General features: G+C 38.4%; 1 protein-coding gene across 4 annotated transcripts in view; it reads right to left on the bottom strand.

Annotated features, from left to right (window-relative positions):
- Window positions 1–2152: 2152 nt before the first annotated feature.
- Window positions 2153–17956, bottom strand: part of utrn (utrophin) — a 194525-nt gene continuing 178721 nt past the window's right edge. For all 4 annotated transcript variants that reach the window (XM_059527222.1, XM_059527223.1, XM_059527225.1 and 1 more), the window contains 6 exons: window positions 10319–10543; window positions 8761–8980; window positions 7836–7905; window positions 7647–7733; window positions 4846–4871; window positions 2153–3436 (listed from right to left, as the gene is read on the bottom strand). In XM_059527222.1, the coding sequence (XP_059383205.1) occupies window positions 3428–3436; window positions 4846–4871; window positions 7647–7733; window positions 7836–7905; window positions 8761–8980; window positions 10319–10543 (637 nt within the window). In that variant the 3' untranslated portion in view covers window positions 2153–3427. The remainder of the gene's footprint in view (window positions 3437–4845; window positions 4872–7646; window positions 7734–7835; window positions 7906–8760; window positions 8981–10318; window positions 10544–17956) is intronic.

Here is a 17956-nt window from a genome sequence, read left to right as displayed (position 1 = left end):
AGCCATCTTGGGCCATGACTCTGGACAGGCGGCCATCTTGTACTGTGGTGCTGGGCTGGCGGCCATCTTGTACTGTGGCGCTGGACCGGTGGCCAATTTGAGCATTGGCGCTGGGTTAGCGGCCATCTTGTGCTGTGGCACTGGACTGACGGCCATCTTGTTCTGTGGCGCTGGACTGACGGCCATCTTGTGCTGTGGCGCTAGGCTGACGGCCATCTTGGGCTGTGGCGCTGAACCGGTGGCCAATTTGGGCATTGGCGCTGGGCTGGCGGCCATCTTGGGCTGTGGCGCTGGAACGGTGGCCAATTTGGGCATTGGCACTGGGTTAGTGGCCATCTTGTGCTGTGGCGCTTGACTGACGACCATCTTGTGCTGTGACGCTGGACTGACCAAACATAACTGGACTGACCTGTGGGGCTGGGCTGGCGGCCATCTTGGGTTGTGGCGCTTGGCTGGTTGCCATCCTGGGCAGTGGTGCTGGGCTGATGACCACCCCGCCGGAAGAGACAGAAGTGGCTGATGCTGCAGGTAGCGCACAAATTCCCAGAATTCCAGTGTCTCTAACTGCGCCATCTCCTCCTCAGACACTGGATCATTAAGCCAGTCATTGAAATAGTCCTTGAGGGCCGCATCGTTGTAGCCCATGCCCTCGGCCAGGGACCAGAACACCTGAGCCAGGTCACCCACTTCATTGCCCTCTTGGCGGAGGGCGGTCAACCGAAGGTACTTGGTTCACCGCTCCGCCATCTTGGCTGGGGAACGGAAAAATGACATACCGCTGGTTCCTAGTGTGACGGAGTCCTTCTGTCACGTTCGGTGTTACATATAACACAGGAGATGGAACCAATTGCAGGTAAGTCCTTTATTTAAGGGGTAATCCAAAGGGGTAAACAGTCCAGGCAGGGTCAAAACCAGAATATCCAAACATAACATAAACAAGACACGAAGACAAGGCAAGGCAAGGCAAGGCAAGGCAAGGCAAGAAGCGACGGACATGAATAACGATCGACATTAAACAAGGACTCCGTAACACAGACTCAGACAGACCGGGTATAAATACACAGAAGGATAATGAGGGAACAGGAGGAAGGTGGGGAACAATCAATTACCAAACAGGAGGAAGGTGACCAAATAAGGGAACAGGAAGTGATAAAGAGACAGACACCGTGAGAAAGGAGGACACCTAGTGGAAACCCAGGGAACACAACCCAGACACTGTGACAATTATATTCCAAGTTCATCACATATGACGTTTTTAAAAAACGCAAAAAAGCTAAAACAAAGGTAAAAAATTATCAAGTACAACACCAGTAGCTATCAACTATAAGCTATGTTTCGTAAAATAAATGTTTCATAAAAGAGAAAATAACTGCAGCGTTTAGCCTGTCACCATCATGCAAACATGACATGTAAGACAAAGTAATTCTTTACAGGTTTTTCATTCCACTGCACTGCTTTTTCATTATTTTTCTTTTGTAAACATGCGCTTGATGGACGTGTTTGCGTTTGTTGCATGAATGGCATTCTAAAACCAAAAAACCAAAATGCATTGCTCAAGAAGATTCAAACTCACATCTTGCATTTCTTTCTTCAATCTCGATCAGACTGCATTTGGGTTATTTTGATTAGGTCAAAAAATAGGTCAACTAAAAATACAGATAACACACACACACACAAATAATAAAAAAACATTTTTTTCGAAAATTGTAAAAAATAGTTACCCGTTTTTGTAAAAAAAAAAAAAAAAAAAAAAAAACTACAGTCCTTCATAGAGTGTGTCACAGTGAGCGGTTCCTTCTGTGCGTTGTCATCGGATAATTATTTTCTCTTAACTGTTATCATTAGCATATTGTCAATGTATCTAGTTGTAACGTTAGGTAATATTTAAATCCAAAATTAATTAATTTTGTTTAATTCTTTGATTTAAAAGAAAATCATGGAAAAACATTACATTTGAATTAAACAAAAAAAATGGCAAACCGTTCAATCTGAATAAAAAAAGAAAACTCAAATCAGAAATGAACATCGCCCAGGCCCACATGGAAAAGCTTTAATATTTGTTTGAACTAAGCTATTCCATTATCACGTTTTACGCTTAGTGTAAAAAGACAATGTGATTAAATCAAAGGCTCACAAAAAGCACAAGAAAACACTCATTATAAAATGTTTATTCTGAATAAAACATATGGAACCTCATTACATGTAGTGTGTTGGGTCTTATCGATCTATCTCGGGTCAGAACAGCACAGCATCGGTGACTTCACTAGAATCAGCTTCAGAACAATGTTTCGCAGGTGTTACAGTAATGTTCAAATCTAACACTTCACTGAAGGGTAGCACACCACAAATACACCATGTAGAAAAATCAAAGGACTGCCTGGAAATCAAGGGAAAAGCACAATGTAGTTACTCGCGTAGCAAGTGCAACCTTATGGAACGACCATTGGGGCGATTTCCTTTGTTTTTGGAAACGGAGCGTGAAATCAATCGACAGTCACACCAATGAATGACTGATAATGTCTGAGGTAGCAAGGCAATCATGGCTTTCTCTAATTTTATATTTTTTAAACATTTATTTAGAAAACTATACTACACAAAGATAAATCATCTTGGGCCAAACGTCCTAAAAATCCACATTTCCCAAATTTGTCTTTTTATAATATAATCTTTCAACACAATTTTGAGAAATACGCATCTCTCAGCCACTCGTCTCTCTTGGAATGGATGCTTTATAGGCACAAAAGGGTGTTTTCGACGTGTTCAAATGTTTGTGTTGTACATCATCTGCGTGCGCTCTAGAAATTCAGTGAGGGTTCAGAAGCACTGCTGCCAGCGGCACAAACTGTCGAAACAATGCTTTAAAGGGGGAGTTGACGACAAACACTGTCAAAACAGGCGAAAACTTGAACAGAACAAAGCTGGGGGCATCATGCATTAACAGTTTAGCATTACAAGAGCGATTCGTCTTCATATCCACTGATGTTTACGACATTTTCTGACTAAACTAATAACCACGTCTGTAGAAAGACAATGTGCCGACTTGACCAGCAACTGATGTGAGCTGCGTGTGTTAGCAGTGTGGTTCCTTGGTGAACATAAAAATAAAAGCATACAGGTTACACGATAAATGGCCCCCAAAACCCTAAATAATCATCCGAGTATTAAAACAATGGGCAGATACACCTCACGTACAATCTACATGTTGATCAAATGTACAGTTGCATAGTACAGACAGACGCAGTAGTAATAGCCATTAAATGAACTGTGTGGTCCTGTTCCAGAGTCTTTGGGTTCGAGTACAAACACCTCTGTCGAGGGAACAGCCGGGAATCTGCATCTCTGGAATGGGAATCTTCTTGTCATGTTGAGTTAGACACTCACATCTGCGAGATTTCTTCTCTCCAAAAGGATGTTCTGCTGAAAACCTTCACATCACCTGGACACAAACATTCATATATTGTGTAAGTGTCTTTAATAAACGAGCAGCATATGAAATTAAACAAATCTACAAATCAAACGTAGGCTATCCACCTTATTCTTCATGTAAAAATGGGCGTGGCCATAGACTTACTTCCACGTTGAAGAATAAGGTGGTTAAACAAACTAAACCATGATCTCAGGACTTCAACATCACTAAGCTTCTGAAAATACTTTATTTAAAATGTAAAAGTTGGAAAGTTTGAGTTATAATTGTGTGCAAGAGTGAGAGTATAAACACCAAGGCTGTGAAAGCAGACTAGTCAATAGATGAGATTACTTCTTCGGCTTGATGATATTAAATTTAGTGAAAATATCTTAAGTTTGTTAACCCACAGACCATATTTCAGGCCTTTAACCAAAAACCATTGCCTTTAAGATGATTGAAGCAGGGCTCAAACAAAGCTAATAGTTTTTTTCTATGACTTCACACATTTTGGATTGCAAAACACATTAACAGTTAATTTTAATGTAGGCATAATTAAAGTAATGTCTTGAGTAAGTATATACTAATTCAGTAAGTGATTATATATATATATATATATATATATATATATTCAGATACATCATGAGTTGTAGACTGTTTTGTGAGTCTTAATGTAACAGCAGAAAGAACCAAACTTAATGAAAATAATTTAGTTCCAGTTTTTTTATGAAAACTTTCCTGAATGCACTCTAAAAAATAAAAGATTCTTTATTGCATCAGTGGCTCCATAAAGAACCTTTAACATCCATGGAAACTTTACATTGGACAAAAAGTATTTTATAGCTGACCAAGGTTCTTTAGATTATAAAATGTTCTTCACAACAAAATAAATAACGGTTCTTTTAACATTGATTTGGAGCATTTGCACTGAATCAGTTCTCACACTCTTAAAAATAAAGATTCTAAACTGCTATTGAAGAACCATTTTGGGGTTCCCTAAAGAAGCTTTGAGTGAATGGTTCTTCAATGGAAGTTTAGAATCTTTATTTTTAAGATAGTAAGAACTGATTCAGTGCAAATGCTCCAAATCCAACTTTTTCAAATAAATCATCAGGAAAACATGACATATGGGGATGCCAAATCTATCGGCTATGATGGATCTTCTCATACAAGCTCATCACGAAGATGTTTACATCCAGCGATGGCTTGTAAAAACAAACACCAATTAAAAATTAATTTCCCCATAACAGAAACATGATTGATATTTTTTCTGTCTAAGCCGGTGCTAGCAAACTAATGGAGCAGAGAACAAAAATGACCCATGCTTTCAGATACTCAGTTGGGGATTGTTGGTAAAATGGGGTCGCAGATTTCTCTTTTCACTTTGTGGTCAGTACGAATTACTGTGGAGAGTTTTTACTGTAACATGTTGTGAAACTTACCTTGGGCCTTGAGGACACACTTGACGCTACAGGACACAGAAGGGAAAGACAAAAAGACACAATTAGGACAAAAGAACAGCTATCCTAACAAAGACAGTCCTGAAAAGAACAATACATGCAGACTCTCCACAATGGCCACTTTTAATTCAAAGCGTTCAAGCTCAAACTCAAGGGACTACTCTTCTGAGCGAAGTGCTTTAATGAACTCTACAGGGAGACGACAGCAAACAAGAGTGAGACGGCTCCCAACACACATATCACCTGGGCCTCTGTCCTTCATTAAAACTCTCCCATCAAACAAAGAACATGGAAATGGCCCATATCTTCTCCCAGACCGAAGCTCATCACGCACAAGGGCACGATGCAGTGAAACGACAATGTGCCAAGATCAATATATTTACCGAGTTTCCAGCTAACAATGCAAGGCAAAGTCTGGCCTGGAATTCAAAATTAAGTTCAACAATAACAGTTAAATCTTATCAGTAACTTCTAGGTAATAAAAGAACTCGTTGAAGTCGAGCCATTCCATAAAATAAAGTCTCTAAAGGCTTCGCTATGTGATTTTCCTTCAAACAACAGTGCTCACAAACACAATTCACAATCATAGCTCTCAGACGGCAGGAATAGGGGCGTTCTCAAAGGCAGAAGAGAGCTGGATCAGTTAGACTGACAGTCGGAAGATGAGGGAGTCTGGGATGGTGGCAAACTGAGGAAAAGGCAACCGGGCAGACATTCCAATTTTTGGAAAATGTAGGATTAATTGTGAGCAAAACAATTTGTGTAGCAATGATTCACTAGAATAAATTCCATCTCAATTCATGAGAAGATCCAAACTGATAAAGTAGCCAAAACCCAGTGCCATCTGAATAAAATTTAAAATTTGAATAAGATTGCAAAGGATTTCTATTGTAGGGCAAAATCATATATTGGTAAGTGAAAGAAAATATGAATAGGACAGAAGGTCCTAGGGCTTGTCTGTAATACAGTGCAATGCATCACATGATTGGATGGCATCTTCAAGCACGCATGGCTGCTTCTGCATAACACATTGTTTGTCAACTGTCAATTTGAGACATCTCAAAGGTCGCCTGTCACAATGGCTAGTCGTGTCATACCGGAGTCTGTTTGGACTTGTTGCAAAAAGAATTTGAGTAATGAAACAATACAACTGATGAGATACATGATGGAAGACGATATTAGTGTCAATCTGTTATTAAGGAAATTCTGAACAATTTTCTGGCTCGAAAACATCACGTTACATTGCATGAAAGCATCAGCAGCGCCTCATGATTATTCATGACATCGTGTCACATTGTCCTGAGACGAATGCTTCAAACGCTCAGGAGGCACTTCAGTGAGTTCATCCTCCCTAGTGATGCTGATGGAGCGACAGGTTATCAATCAACCAGCAGCTTTGAAATGTTTGAGTGGAATGAACGGTTATCAAGTGAGAGTTTCTAGATTCATTAGACAGTGGACTGAGACGATCTGACATTGACAGCAATATACACAAACACCATCAAAACACTGAGTCAACATTAAGGAATAACTAAAGTTAACAAAATTGCAAATGCACATTCACTTTTTTGATGCAAATGAAAACAGCTTGCATTTATAAGTGCACTAAATAATAGAAATAAAATGAGCTGCGTGTTTTTGTGCAATGCACTTTGAACTTGCATAATACAGGGCATATTGTTGAGTGCAATTATGAATAGAAGCATGCATCTATGAGAACCTTTGATGCCATTAAGGCAAAATAAAACTGCATGGATCAGACACAACTGATGTATTCTCTCCACCCTCCACTCATACTCTTTTCACTGTTCGGAGAACTGACGTGCTGAAATAAAGGGTTTCAAGACACTTTACATAAATGTGATGCAAAAAGGACTGCAGCTATGCTGATGCAAAGATGCAAAAGATGCAAATGCAAACAGCGCACCAACAATGGCATGTCAGTATATTCCAGGTATAGCTTACTTGTAAGTGTACTTAAAAGTATGTACTGGTGAAATACATACTTTTAGTATGTAGTAGAGTAGAAGAACTTTCAGTGTTAACTTTTTCAGCAAGCATGGTTCTTGGAAGTATTTTTCTCAGTAATTTTCTTCATAGGCATTAAAAAAATAGTAGTAGTGAGCTGGTCTGGTTGGATGGTTTTAGAGGGGTTTTGAGTATTTGTCAGACTGGGGGACAAACTATACTTGTTTAAACAAGACTAGTGAACTACAGTACCTTAGGATAGTGGAAGCTGTTTTTTTCTCCCAAAATGCAATGAAGTAATGCTCATGAAACATTACGAATGACGCAGACAAATCTGCAACATGCAACCTGTGTTACTGTTAACTAAGCTTTAGAAATGAAGCTGAAATAAAATAGAATGAAATGAAACAATGAAAGCTAATTCTAAATATAAAACAAAGAAAATTGTATAAATATTACATGGTAAGTTTAATGTACATTCTTCTAAAGTAAACAATATTTAATGAAGTTACTCGTAATGCTGGCAATTGCATGGTCTCTGTTGAACAATTTTCATTCCTGAGCTCTTCAGGATTATCTCACTGGAAAGTTTTCAATTAAACTGCTTGGCAAAAATTTCTCCGTTGTTCTATGAAGCAAATTGAATGGGATTTTACTTCTAGACCCTGACTGTTCCGCTCTACTGGGATGCAGCCAAAGACTTCACTGCATCCTGGGAAATAAGGAAGAAGGTCAAAAACCCAGAAGACAGCCGAGTATTAGCCGGCATGCTGAGAGACAGATTGAGAGCGGGAAAGTCAGAGTGTTAGACTTACGAGAGCATGCAGGAAAACTGTGGTTAATCTGTTCCACAACCTCAGCCAGATCAGAGTTACTGTTAGCACACTGATGGAGAAACTCATCTGAGGACACACACAGAATACACATTATTACAGAAAGAAGTCCTTTAGAGCCCTCAGTATTATCACTCAGCGTTGTGTGTGTGTGTGTGTGTGCATCTATACCTGTGAGCTCGGCCTGTCCTGCTGTATCCTGATGGAGAGAGCCAGAAGAGGACGAGCCATTTAACTCAGGCTAGAAAGAGAGATAGGCATCGTTTAAAATCAACTTAACCCTAACTAACAGTGACATACCTGCAATACAGTATAAAATATTGAAAAATACATTAGTGCTTCCAGTGTTTCCGTCATTACTGCTTCCTGTAGGTGAAAGCATGCTGCCAGAAATGTCAGGCTGGAATGACAGTCTTGTTTGCCTTCTTGGATACTGAGTTATATTGTGTTTATTTAGCTAAGAGCCTTTGACAAGACCATCTGGCTAAACCGAGGCCCAGTGCGGTGAGTCAGGCCCTCAGGAGACCCAATAAAATACTGTTACTCTAAATCAGGGCTCATTGAACGCCTGGGCTTGATTCATGGCGCTGTTGGCGGCCGTTGGACTCGCTGGCATTGCCCGTTAGACCATGAAGCCCACTGAAGGATGGAACAATAGCAGTTTATACAGTGAGGTAGCTGAGACAGGTGAATGTTAGCCTCAGCTTCACACTCGGGACGGTTCAGGAACAGGCTGATGCATAAAAAAATAGGACCGTCTAAGAGGACAGATCTTGGCCAGAATAAGATGCCAGGCTTTAGTTCTAGACAATATTCAAGCTCTGTTCCAAACACTTTGCAAATTGTTACAGAGGAAAAACCCAAACACAACTAACTCATGCAGAAACACCTCGTTGCCTTTTTCTGCATAAATCCATCAACCTGTGTCTGAAATCTGCAGATCAGCTCTGATTTTGGCAACTAGTGTCTACTCCTACTTACGGAAAAAATGGGGCAAAGTCATTTAGTGCATTTCAGCTTTTAGTAGGCAGAATTGTGCTGCCTAGCACCTATTAAAATGGTGTCTAGATAGGCAGTTCACTAGCAAGTGTGGTACCTGATGCAGCAGCTGGCGTAGTCGGTAGAGCTGTGATTCCAGCTGTTTGTTATGGTCCTCCAGTATCTGCATGCGGGCCTCCAGCCGTCCCTTGTGCTGTCGCAGGAGTTTAGCTTCAGCTAACAGGTCAGCTTCCTCAGGGGTCCCGCCAACAGCTGTGGCCCCCGCGCCGGGCTGACCGAGCTGCTGGCGCAACTGTTCATACTCCCTCTGCAGAGTCCTGACCACGACAGACAGAGAGAATGTTTATATGCCACATGCTGTATAACACCGGCATTTGGGCTTTTTGTCTTGTTATCATGAGTTTGAGTTATGACTGTTGGATGCTGCGCCGGGTTCTTTTATGTTCTTGCTTTGAAAGGCAATGAAGAAAAGTGAACCCACAGGGACCTGCAGCCAAATTCAGCCTATTGTTAGAGAGCTACAGAACACCCCAATGCCAAACACACAATAAACAGACACCAATCATAACCAGAGCAATTACGGTGAAGCTCTTGCACTGAATAATTAGAACCTTAACATTAATTAAATTAAAAGTAAAACCATTATTTATTGTATGAATGGGAGAAACGGCAATGTACAATGTGGCAGCTCTAGTCCTGCCTTCTACACAAAACAGTTATTTGCCAATTGTTAAAGTCTGCGGTTAGAAGGTCTGGTTCCCATTAAATCAGTTAGTCTCCTGAGACCCGTGCTTCATTCACACCAAGATTAATATTTGGTGCAATAAACATTTTAATTTGAATGAACGGCTGTTAGACTGACACAAACATTTGCATTAAATAAATTGAACAGATTTTATTTAGATGGGCATTCAAATCTACTTTCCCTTGCACTGCAAATGAAACAGATTTTTCATTTAGCCTTTCTGCCATGTTTTACACTTGCTACTTTTGTGTAAAAAAACAAAACAAAACAATATTTATGGGACCGTTCTTCTTAGACTGTATTGCTGATTTGAAATGCGTTCCTTAGATCTGAGTTTGGCCAGCACTTCTTGAGATTTCAGGGTTTCCTCATTCAAGTAGATAGTTGTTGTTCTCACTTAACTGAAATCATATGGATTTGCAAATATGGATGCGGAGTGAACATAGTGACTTTCCTTGAACAGGACTTCAGATCGACCAGCTTAAAGATCACAGCTAAACTTCACAGACAATTCTCTACTTTCTCATTTGTTTTTCTTGAAACAGTGACTTGTAACTTCTACTTAAAAATAAAAACAACAGGATGTGTCAAATGAAGATGTTTTACATGTAAATCCACATACTTACCCACAAAAACCAATGCAAGAAACAAAACCCCACACAAGTGATAACAAATCATTTGGGTTGTTATTCGTAAAGCTGTGATTGTTTTTTCTATTGTTATGTGGATTTGAGTGAAACTGTTTGGATCAGTGGATCATTGCTGTGATCTGATGTGAATGACAGGTGGCTGGAGGGGAGGGATTATTGTGCACAGATAAAGTGTTTATAATATAATGCAATATTCCATAAAAAAAAATGTCAGTTTTGATTTCACAGTGACTTGTGGACATGAAGTATCTGTAGCCTACCGCTGCTCCTCCTCCAGCCGCGCTATGATTCGCTCCAGCTCTCCTCGCTCCTCCCTCTCCACAGCCTGCAGGATCTGGGCGGGGCTCTGGAGCAGGTAGGAGGGGCTGTGAGAGTTATGGGCGGGGCTCCTGCTGATGTGGGCGGGGGTTTGGGGCTGGCTGAAGGATGAGCCCTCCCCTCCCAAAGTTTGACAGTACTGCAGGATTAAAGCGTGCTCCTCATCCCTACAGAACAAGAGAGAACAGGTTAGAAAATGTGATCTTTACATTTTGCGACATAATTGCCCCTAGTTGCACCTACCCTACCCTTAATGGCCTTTAAAATATTTTGACTGACTTTTTAATGAAATAATACACTTAGTATGAAACTAAAACCACAAGTAGGTGGCAGCAAGTCACGGTCTTAAAGAGTGAAGCATTCAGTCACTCATTTAACTGACTGTTCAAATGACTGATTCATTTAGAAACAAATCAAGTGACTGTCTTTACTTCACTGAATCACTCGTTTTTCTTTGTTTTTTTTTTTTTAGAAACTGCGGACCTATTTAGCAAAAAAAAAAAAAAAAAAAAAAAACTAATTGAGAAAAACAGACAATATTGAGTCTAAAATGCAACACAATATTACATCTTGTTTAATGACCTATTTATTTAAATCAACATTTGGGGTGCGTTATATGAGTTCATTTTAATGTGTTAATTTAATTTAATTTAATTAACGCACCAAATGAATGCATTAAATCGACAGCACAGTAATAGAACATCTCTCCTCAACAAAACAAGGTATAATTCACATCTGCAGTGTGAATGCTACAGGTTACGCTCCAAAGTTTAATACTTTGGGTTAGGAATTTGAACAAACCCCAAATTCAAAGCATGAGCAATAGTCACAGCAGGGCTTGCAGATCCGCTGCCGTCACAGCATGTAAACCGTAACAGACAGAAGCATAATTAAGATGTTCTTTTACACCGCAGCGGGATCCAAACGCTGAGATTTGAAAAGCCGACAGGTGATAGTGAGTCTGACTGTGAAAATAGGAGAGAAGGTTTTGTGTGCTGTCCAAACAGCTGTGCGCACAATGAGTCTCAGGTGTGTGTTCACACGCTCCCGGAGTCTGAAGGCAGCACTCATCTGGATGCTCGCGCGCACACACACACACACACACACACGCACGCACGCATGCACGCAAAGACTAATCAGAGAGATTACATGGGCACTGCATCACAGGGTCTCTGCTAACAACCTGCCAACACCAGCAGATGCTGAATAAAGCAGCCAGACACTCTGGGACACAACAAAAACAAGTGCATTTGCATTTCCGGAGGAAAACAGAGCGCTTGCAAGGCAGCAGAAGAAGAGATGAAACAGTGACACAGGGGTCTAAAACACACTGGACACAAGCCACAGGTCCAAATGTTTGAATTATATAACATTACATGGAAACATTAAAATGTCGCCTGCTATCAAATGTTGCAAAGGATTTTCTCAGGATAAGATTCATTTTCCTGAGCCTTTTTGCAGTTACTTTTAACTGGTGACTTGGTACTTATGTCATTTTTAGATGTGTTTCTATTTCTATATGAAGCCTCCTCAAGTGTCCCAACAGAGTAACCACTGGTGTAGTTCATCACTTCTAATACATTTATGTGTCTTCATTTTCAAAAAATAATATTTTATACAAAAAAAAAACAAAAAAAAAAAAAAACATTGCTTTGATATTTTTATGTAAAAATTACATTCAGACATTTCTAAGTGTGACTGTCTAAATACGCTATGGTGACACTATATTAATGAATATTGTTTAGTATATTAGATGAAACTATCATGAAATGTCTGGATTATTTTGCTTTCAAAAAGATCCTAAAGGGTACAATTGGTTTTAAAAATTAGTTAAGTACAGAATGTACCTTATGTGAAGTTTATTTAAAAAAAACTTACTTAAGTGTATGTATGTCATGAAATGGGTGTTTATAGATGTATATAGATAGAGAGACAGACAGATAGATTTTATAATTTTTTTTCTCTTTATATTTGTTCATGCAATTCATGTAATATATATGTAAAAAAGTTACAATGGCATTTCTTTCAGTCACTTTTGTATGTATAGAACAACAAGGCCTGAGGAAAATCATTGCAGTGCTGTCTGGTAAATACTGTAAAGGTGAGAAAAGGAGGACAGTGTGAAGTGTTGGTAAAAAAACAGCCAGAGATAGAGAGTTGTGGAGAGATGAAAGAGGAGGCCGAAGAAAGGCAGAAATGAGTGCAGGTGTCATGTCTGTCTCCAGCAGCATCAGTCAAGAGTCGAGTCCCAGCCGTCACATTCAATCTGGAACAACATCACAGGAGAACCTCCCCTGAAGACTCCTGTCTCCTTCCCTTCATCCCTCTTTCACATTCAACAAACCCGTCAGGTTTGATCGCTTGACAGTTTCTTTATTAGAACACACCGGGATGTTATTTGAAAGATAACAAACATACACAAACGCTGAAATTGCGTTTGACTGCTCGGCTCTCAGGGTTTCACAGCCTCAGATAACAATCACACACCCAGCTCATATTTCAGACACGTGTGTGGATGAATCATGTGAGACCTGTTATGCACAAGCCACATATCACTCCAAAAATCAAAGGAAATTTATAAAAAAGGAGAAAAAAAGATAATTAATTATTAGATTATTTTACTTGCATCAAACAGTTATTTATTTAGACCTTTTTGGTGTTTAACGTGACTTATTTCTTTGGCATTTTCCCATGCGTCAACGTACGGGTGACCTTGTTCAGAGGAAACATTAGACAGCATATGGCGGTAATAAAGGAGAAAGTTTCAGTGTTTGATCTCTAGTGTAGCATCAGTGCCGATCTGAGACACGGACCTCCCTCTGAGGAGGAAGGCCAGGAAACGGCTTATTAGTTCAGTAATTATCATACGCTTGTTCTGTGAAGGACACCCGCTGAGCTCGCCTGAACACGTCCAGAACGGCACAAAACAAGCTCTGAAGACTTTAATGAGGTGTGCATGATGTGCCAAACTCTTAAAGGGATATATCCTGCACTTCTGAAGCATTTCAAGTTCGTTAGTTTTCCACCCTCCCTCTGACTCTCGGAATTAAACCTGCCGCCCAAATGATACCGTACCTTTAAGACATCTATGTATATGCCAATCAGGGGGAGGTCCTGAATAGCTGATTGGGGGGCGGGCACATGTTAATGAGCTCACTAATGTGATGTCATACGACGATTTCCTTTATAGGGAGGAGTTTTAGCATATATCTACATGATGGATATTTCAAATCATGTGATCATTTCAAAAGAGCAAGAACTTACAAGATAGGAATCAAGCTGGATGGAAATGGGAAGTGGAACAAAATGTAATAGTGAGGCTTTCCTCAATAAACACCATCAATTAATATTCTCATGAGCTCTCCACAGACACACTTGTGCAATTTTGTTCATTTTATTGTTACTTTAAAGTTTCTTATGAAACAACTGTCTCTTTCAGGGATGTTCCTCTACTTTCTTTTTTTCAGCTTTCCAATTTTCTACTTCCACTCGATGAATCTTTTGTTTTTATTTTGCTTCTTCAAGGCTTTCAGACACTGCTTCCTTGTTTCACACAAAGAGTTGTTTTTGTTTTTTTTTCAGACAAAAACTGAACAATAAAAGAGACTAATTGAAGTCAATAAAAGCTGTCTAAAGGAGCACGGCTCCTTAAGTTCGGTGATGTAACATTAAAATTACATTAAAAATTTTATTCATACATACCAATACATTAATAAGTGCATAATGTAAAAAAAAAGACACTGTTCATGTCCAACGAGATGACGAGAAATACTTCAATGAATCATGAAATGATTAAAAACAAATTGAGTAACTCGGCAAAATCTAGTTCTTAAATTATTGTTTTATTTTTTATATTATTAAAAATAAGCAAAGACACAAAATATTTGGCCTGTCTCCTAAAATATCAGATAATTTGGACGATTGATGAAAAGACAGGGTTAGTTCAGGTGGTAAAATGTAATGTGGACCAAATGAGTAATATTTAAGAATTAATTCATTTTGTGTAAAATATCTTAAGATTAATGCAGTCAAACGATTCATTGCATCCAAAATAAAAGTTTTTGTTATATAATATGGAATATGTGTGTTTATACTGTTTATATTTAATATGTATAAAAATATACATGCCGGTGTTTGTATTAAAGAAAAATATGTTATATTTATATATTAAATATATTTACAACTCTACATACATGTAAATATTTTCCAAATATATAGTTGTATATACACACAATAAATATACACAGTACACATGCTATATTTTGTAAACAAAAACTTTTATTTTGGATGCGATTAATCGTTTGACAGCACTAGTTAAGATTTTTAAAAACCTTTTTAAATAAGGATCAACTTTGTTAGGAAAATGTTATCACATGGTTACACCACATGACATTTTTAGAGTCATTAAATGTTGACTTTAGAAAAAATGAAGTCAACATGCCAATTAATATTTACATAAATACACTTTAATGCACTCTGTATACATTATATGTAATAAAATATTTGGTCACACTTTATTTTAAAGGCCATTTCCCCCTATTAACAAACCATTAACTATGACTTTGCCACAAATAAACCCATATTTTGCTGTTTATTAATAATAAGTAAGGCAGTTGTTACATTTTGATATTGGGTAGGATTAGGGATGTAGAATATGCTCATGCAGAATATACAAGATAGTGCTACTAAACAGCTAATATGTTAATAATATCTCAGTTTGTGTACTACTGAAGAAACAAAGTCATCTACATCTTGGATGCCCTGGGGGTCAGCAGATAAACATCACATTTTCATTTTTGGGTTAACTATCCCTAAAAGAGTAAAAATTTTGTCCCTATACTGAAGTGTTACCAAATATTTAAATTTATCTTTATAATACCATAAACATATTGGGTCATCATACTTGAAGTCCCCAATTTGCATGACTCGAACAGATTTTGGCAAATAAAGTGAAGTGATCTGCTCAGTATTGTAGAGAGCAGTGAATTATAATGCAACGCCAGAGGAAAGTTCAGTCTGAAATATAACAGCTTCAGATTCAGCTGTCCAGACGGACGGAGGGACCCAAGAGGAGAACGCTCTCCTCTGAAAGCTCAAAACAGGAACTCAGGTTTGAAGCAAGTGAAGAGATGTTGTATTTGTACTATTATGCTTGTACGAGGAGCTACAGATCTGGAAAGCGTTCAATCAGAGCGCTGAAGAACTAGACACTGACAGAAAACCATATCACTGCCTACATCTCCCACAGGACTGGGGAGAGAGCAGAAAGAGGCACAAATTGGAGACAAAGCGATCGCACGCTCCTCTTCTCTCAGTGTAGATGAGATTTCACATCAGGCAGCTGCAGTATTTGGCCCCAGGGCTGAGACGAGACGAGACGAGAGGGGTAAAGGAGACGTCCCGCTTGTGTCTGTGATTCTGCATGGGCTGCATTGATCAGCAGGAGCGTAAACCCCAGGAACGGGAAATGAGAACGCTAACGTGAGCGTGCATGCATGCATACAAAGCAAAGACCATACTGAATGAAAAAGAAAACTCAAGAGATGTGGCTTAGTGGTTAGTGTATGCAACCCAGACATGTTAAGCTTTGGTTCTTGTGTGGAAAATGCAGGTTCAAATTCAACAAATTGTACCAATTATTGTTGTATTTGGCACACGTTAGTGGTAATCATGCAGGAAATGCAGATTTGAATATGGCATTCGACGTGTCCAGGCCGAGTCCCATCTATCCTTAGACTCTACTATACTTTTGGACAAAAATAGTCAAACTTTCTTCCCCAAAAAGCCATGAGCAGTTAAAACACATGTGCTACATGTGTTGAACTTTGGTGCTTATGTGGGAGATGAAAGCTTAAATCTGGCCAGCAACGTTCTGCAATAATGTCCCATTGACCTGTAACTTTTTGTCTCCCTATTTTACAACTCTAGATAAAAATGACACAAACAGTAACTGGGATAGTCTCCATTCACTTGGGATCGGTGTGCAACACATTTTGAACTGATTTCTGGGAATCCTGCATAACGTAAATATATATATATATATATATATATATATATATATATATATATATATATATATATATATACACATTCACAGAAGGTAATAAATGGTTTTAAGTCACAGAGTTAGATATAAAATGTTTTCCAGTTGTATGCGGTTGTAGTTATTGCATTTTAAAGTGGTCCATTTAAAGTTTAAGCGGCATAACATGGAAAGGATTAATGCCAAGGACTTTAATATCTGTGCATCTCCAGTGCTGTTATTGTGTTATATTATTAGAATGGTTTTTAAATAAATTTTAATGAATTGAAATAAAGCTGAAATAAAATAATATAATATAATATTTGATGAAACATTTAATTTAAATGAATATAACTTTAAAAATGTTGCCTTGGCAATGAATACATTTAATTAAAATAAAATATTTGATGAAACATTTACTTAAAAAAAAAAACACTTTAAAAATGATGCCTCGGCAATGAAAAGAATGTTCAAGAAGTTCAAATTAAAAAATAATATACAATAAAATATCTGATAAACATAAACTTTTACTTAAAAAACTATAACTTTAAAAATGATGCCTTCATGGCAATGAATAAAATAAAATTGGCGATAAATAAATTAAGTTTAAGTACTAAAATAAATTACACCAAAAGAAACTAAAATAGAAATAAAGCAAAATAGCTAAAAAATACAAATGATAAATTTAAACAAACCAAAGCTAACTGAAATGACAAACGCATGCAACAAAATTACCGAAACGTCAAAAACCTTTATATACAAAAATCGATGGTGTAGATTTCCACAACTGCGATTTTGCTGGAAAGAAAATGTATAATACAACTTTGTTTTTAGCTGGATCAGGTTGGAGAGGGACAGAATCCGGCGCTGGAAACTCATTCCTGCGCAGACTTCTAGTTGGAGCCATGGTGTAGTGTTTGATAGATGTGTAGGTTAACATCCAGCTTGCAACATGTCTTGTTTGTAACAGTTTGCATAAATGCTAAAGACATGTTGAGCATTGGTGCTCATGTGGAACATACAGGTTCCAAGTTGGACTTTTAATGTGTCCATTTACTAAAAAAATGCTCCCCAAAAGAAAGAAAAGTTAAAAGACAGTGGTGACATAGTGTTCAGTTCGATGCTCTGGACAAATTATGGTTTGAATCCAGCCCAGATCCCATTACCTCTGTCTTTCCATGATAACTACCTGCCAAGCTCTAGAACAGCTATAGAATAGAAATGAGGCACAAGCCTCGAGAAAAAAAAAAAGAAAAAAGAAAAAAAAGAGTGAGTGGATTTTAATGGCATTTTCGAGTGGGAAATCTTCCCTCCTGCACTCAATTAAACTCAACAGATAATACCATTACACAGCAATCCACCACAAACACACACCTCAAGCAAACATACGATGCTGAAGAGTGTGCCAATGCATTAGGCACAGAGATAAACAAGGTGTTAGCGGGACAGCAGGAGGAATGGAGTTAGTTCCATCTACTTAGAGCGAGCCGAAGAAAGACAGAAAGAGAGACAGCTAAGAGAAAGAGACGCAAAAGTAATTAGATTTATGAGGGATGTT

Source organism: Carassius carassius, chromosome 37 (genome assembly GCF_963082965.1).
Source record: "Carassius carassius chromosome 37, fCarCar2.1, whole genome shotgun sequence".
Taxonomy (NCBI): domain Eukaryota; kingdom Metazoa; phylum Chordata; class Actinopteri; order Cypriniformes; family Cyprinidae; genus Carassius; species Carassius carassius.
This window is presented reverse-complemented; position numbering and strand designations above follow the sequence as displayed.